Below are 5,063 nucleotides of genomic sequence, written 5' to 3'. Positions count from 1 at the left end.
TAAACGTTTGGTAAAACAAAGACTTAAAAAAGAGAAAAGGGAGAGAGAAATGACCAACTCGGTAGGTACTCAAACACTGATTTTATTTATTTATTTATTTTCCTTTATCTTCAGGCCGTAACTCCCTCCTTCCCAGTTTACCAGTTTACAAACAATCCTTGTAAACTTATATTGATCAATATAATAACATATAAAATAAAAAAAAATCAAATATCTACAATAAACAGTAGCTAGTAAACTATAGGCATACAGTCCTCTCAAAATCACATTATAATAACATAAAAAAAAATTAAAAACTATTTACAATAAACTATTGTCAGCAAAAAATAAGCTTATAGTACATGTTTTAAACTTTATTATAGTTTTAAACTTTCACTTGCTGTCAGAATTTGTGATTTACCCATGAAATTATCCCATTTCATTGGAAATAAGGTCAGGTCTGCTAGAAAATGACTGAATAACATTATAAAAGATAGACCACATGTCTCTTTTATGGCCCTATAAGGGAGGTGTACTGGGAAACAATGTATATATAATTTCACTCGCACGCTGTTTGATAATTTATTTTCTTTTTTTATATTTTATATTTAATGGAAATTTTATTTTTATTTGTTTTAGTGTGTTATGAAATGTATAGACGAGGAGTATGGCATTGTAAGTATTTAATGATCTTTTCTATTTTAAATGATTTTCTATTATTTTTTTATTTTCTCTGAATCTTATAAACTTGTTTACAAAAATAAAACACTAAAGGAAATTCCTCAGAGATAACTATAGTATTTTTGTAGTGTGATGAGATAAAAAATATAATCAAATGTTTATAGCTATTATGATTACTAATAATCAGTTTCTAAAAAGCAAATATCAAGTAGAGTTGTTTATATAAAAAACATAGAATAAAAAGAATCAAAAAATAGAACTGGCAATCTCTTCTAGCATATCAGGGTAAGATGGCCACAGTAGTACAGGGTATAGAGGACCAGTACTCCATTTGTCTTATTGAGTCACTGATGCACAATTTTGGTTACATTTCTTATAACCTCTACATTTCCACTATGTCTACTCAAAATTGGCACAATTTTATTGGGTATCAAAGCCAAACCTCAATCAAGTTGTTATATAATAATTTTAACCACATCCAATGCAATCCACACAAATCCATACAAACCATATCCATAATTTTTCTTTATTGAATAAGATATCAGTTAGTATTGGTTCTTCTCGTCTAAATTACTTCAACAATCCTGTCTGATAGCTTTTCATTTTCTTACTGTGACCACTTTATCAATGTTTTACTTTTTTTTTTCATCATTTAATATGCTTACAAGCTTGTTTTTATTTTCTTTCCCACACATCAATGTTGATCCAATTGGCCACTTTTTATAATTTTTAGTTTTCTATCTTCTTTCAACTATTTTAAAAGATATATTATAGAGGATAATGTCTTATAAACAGATATTTCTCCATTTTCAATACAGCTTATAGCAGCTTTCAATGATTCCTTACCTTTCATTTGGAGTTAACACTATGCTTTTACGGTCATAACTCTTGATATATTTACTGGTTTATCTCATTGTAATGTGGAGATTATAAATTTTTTGTTCAATAGGAACAATTGCTGATTATCCATTGTTGATACAGAAATAATATTGCTTAAATTTGATTTTAATTTTATCTTTTTGATTTTTGTGTGATCAGTTTTATATACTTAATATCTAATAATAATATTATTGGTAAAATTTATCTCTTAGCGTCCCTCCCTATTATTTTGTTTTTTGGAACTAATATCGAAAAGGTCATTTCTTCCTCTATTCAGCTAGTATCACTTTAAAACTTCATATTAAAGAAAAATTAGGGCTCCACTTGGAAAATGTAAAAAAAACAAATAAATTTACATATCCATTTCAATCACCTTAAATCAATTACTATAATAATATTCCTTGGGCTCAGGGCATGAAATTAAAGGGACATTTCTCTCACAAAAGTTGTTAAAAACATTTTGATATAATTGAAGGCAATTAAAAACATTACTAGAAGGAAACTATGCTTTATATTACATCACCATCAACGTACATCCTATAAACGTACATCAAAAAGTGCTTAAAATGTTGCCACGCAACAGGAAAAGAATTAACTTCAAGCGGTTGTTCATTTGTATTTCATATTACATTGTTTACAAGGTTCTGAAAATAAAAAAATACATGACTGGATGAATGTGTTATGTGATATTTTAAGAAAAATAGAAATTGCAGCTTTGAATTATATCTATTTTGAATACTCTTTTCAACAAATCATTTTGTTGAACTTTGAATTTTTGTTGTTTTTATGAGTAAATAATTCGAGTTTTTCAGACTAAAATAAAAATAAATAAACATTAATTTTTATTTTTCTAAGATTCATAACATGACATAGTACCTTCCTCAAATCATGTTTTCAATTATATTTGCAATACATTTAGGAATAATCACAGCCTTGATTAATTTGGTTTCAGTATACAAAAGATGGAACAATAAGCAAAGAGATGATAGAGCAAGCCATTAAGGGGATTTTTGAAGAACCAGAGCTTCAAAAAAAACTTATTAGTAAAGGCATAGAGTGTGTGGACACAGGTATTAGACCAATAATCCATAATGAAACTCTAAAATTTATTATTAAAAGTGATAATATAGCAAAAGCTGCACTGAGTGATTATTTAATGGTGGGAAAAGAAGACATTTCATAACTTAAATTGTTTTTAATTACTTATCTTACTTTCCAGCAATAAGTTTATGATTTTAACTCAAATGCCATTATAATACTACATAAATGCCTAAGAAGTGATATCTCACATCTACCAAAAAAGTAAATTTCATGTTTTTAAGTCATTAATAATTATTATTAATATAACTCATCGACTTGTCGTCACCGACCATCTCAACCGATATGTCAATAAATAGGATTTCAATTTATATTCTATCTCATTAATAAACAGCACTTCTTGTGGCAATTTCATATTATCAATAACAGAGGACATTCGAGATCTTGGGAAACATTGCTATGTCTTAATACATTTTCTTAGAGTAATGAATACACTATTCAAAAGCTTGAACAATTTAAAGATTTTTAGTAGCATTTTAAGACATTTTTACTCCTTACTGAAAAGTAGCCAATTTGAAGATATGAGATGCCAATACAGCAAAATCTGAAGTCGTTAAGTAATCATTTTGTTTCTTTTGTTCACAGTAAAGAAAAGTTCGGATCCTTGCCAATACAACGTTGATTTGTTTGATTGTTTCATAAAAGCTGCAAAGAAGGTACGTATATAATAATATCTGTTTGTTCACAAGAGAACATTCAAAATTTAAAAAAAAACAACATATTATTGGATTATATTTTATTTCTTTAATCTTGTGGTTTTACTTCCATATTTAATTACCTACATATACGTTTTATTTCTCAATTTTTTATCACTTTATTTTAAATAATTTTCATTTTATACATATATTAACTAGCTAGACTATTATATTATGTATTTTATTATTTGTTCTTTCCTCTTCCTTAATTTTAATATTACTTTTCTTATAGAGTCTTTATCTTCTTATAATACTTAGACTATAGTCGTCTTTCAACGTTATTTATATATCTATCTATAATATTAGTTATTTTCTAACCATTCTTTATATGCTTCTATTCATTGGTTGTTATCTTGTTTTTGTTTTTTTTTCTTAGCCATGATGAAGGCTTGAAATTCAGGTTGAAACGTAAAAATAAATTAGTTAGAATCTGATAATTCTATTCTGTATTATTTATCCATGAAATTCTTTAACATTTTGTATTTATCCATCTTTTATTTTTGCTAACAAAGAGAACTGTTTATTATTTTTTTTTCCAATAAACAAAATTTAAGGTATTTTAGAGGAAGATTTTTTTTTTTTAATTTGTTGTTTAAGCTCTGCCAGACTATTTGAATGAAGATAAAACCTAGCTGATATAAAGACCATTTAATTTTATATTGACTTTGTGAGTTTTATAAAAATCATTATTCATTTTTGAGTAAATCGAAAAAAATTGAATAATTGATACTATAAAATTGAAAATGTACCTCACCAAAAAAAAAAATAATAATAGTGATTAAGTAAATAAATAAAAAATAAAGTTGTTCTTTACATTAATTTATTAATAATTTTATAAAAATTTTAATTTTTTTTGTTTCAGGAGGGACTTAATTTTGAACCAGAGTAAGAAAATCGAATGTCTATACACAATAAACTGTTGATTATAATGTTTAGAAACAAATTATTTGAATAGTTAAAGATTTAGTATAAATAAGAATAGTATAAAAGATGTTTCCAATATCCATTGTTCCATTTAAAATAAAATGTTTGTTTAAGTACCATGGAGTAATATGCTGTGGATAAAACTTCTTCCTTTTTTATTCGGCAAAATGTTCTTCGTGATTTAAATTAAAGTGTAATACAATTATAAAAAAATATTTTTTAATATTTATTCCTTACCAAAACCCACCAATTTTAACAAAAATACCACTCAGTACAAAATAAACATTTACAATGTTGGATTGTGAACTGAACTTAAAAAGGGGAATCATGGATAAGATGAAGAAAACTGAAAACTTATAAATTTTTCGTGAGATAAAAAAGATGAAAAGCCCCAAGAAGACCTGTACTTATGGCAAATACTTCCAGGAGTAGTATTTATAAAAACATAAAATTTTAATAATGTGACTGAGAAAACAATTTGAAAATTGCCAAGAGATAGGAGTGAAATGTTGCTAAAATGTGGAGGATATATACATCATTGATTTGCCTAAATAGTGGCACATCAGATAAAAAAAGTTTTGGTTTTATTTTGAAATGGAGGTTTTCCAAAGATATTATCTTAGACAGGAGATTCTTTCTCTGTTGTGGTCTTTTTATAGAATATCACCAAGGTTGTAAGGTTGTAAAAGAGTAACCAAAGCCAACCGTAAAATCTATAGAATACATCAAAAACAAAATAAAATAATTTTCTTGTTTGTCCCCTATTCAAGCAAATTAACAATATGTATTGAACAGAACTGTAAAAGT

General features: G+C 26.2%; 1 protein-coding gene across 2 annotated transcripts in view; it reads left to right on the top strand.

The window, feature by feature from the left end:
- Nucleotides 1-4,372, top strand: part of LOC106684587 (general odorant-binding protein 1) — a 13,889-nt gene extending 9,517 nt beyond the window's left edge. Inside the window, exons 4-7 of one of the 2 annotated variants that reach the window (XM_024362422.2) lie at nt 619-654; nt 2,492-2,609; nt 3,223-3,293; nt 4,195-4,372. In XM_024362422.2, coding sequence (XP_024218190.1) covers nt 619-654; nt 2,492-2,609; nt 3,223-3,293; nt 4,195-4,221 — 252 coding nt within the window. In that variant the 3' untranslated portion in view covers nt 4,222-4,372. The remainder of the gene's footprint in view (nt 1-618; nt 655-2,491; nt 2,610-3,222; nt 3,294-4,194) is intronic. The other variant, XM_067052855.1, reaches the window with a different exon arrangement.
- The last annotated feature ends 691 nt before the right edge of the window (nt 4,373-5,063 follow it).

Source organism: Halyomorpha halys, unplaced genomic scaffold (assembly GCF_000696795.3).
Source record: "Halyomorpha halys isolate HHAL.00 unplaced genomic scaffold, Hhal_1.1 Scaffold29.1, whole genome shotgun sequence".
Lineage (NCBI taxonomy): Eukaryota > Metazoa > Arthropoda > Insecta > Hemiptera > Pentatomidae > Halyomorpha > Halyomorpha halys.
The sequence above is the reverse complement of the archived record's forward strand: the minus strand, read 5'-3'. Positions and strand labels throughout refer to the sequence as shown.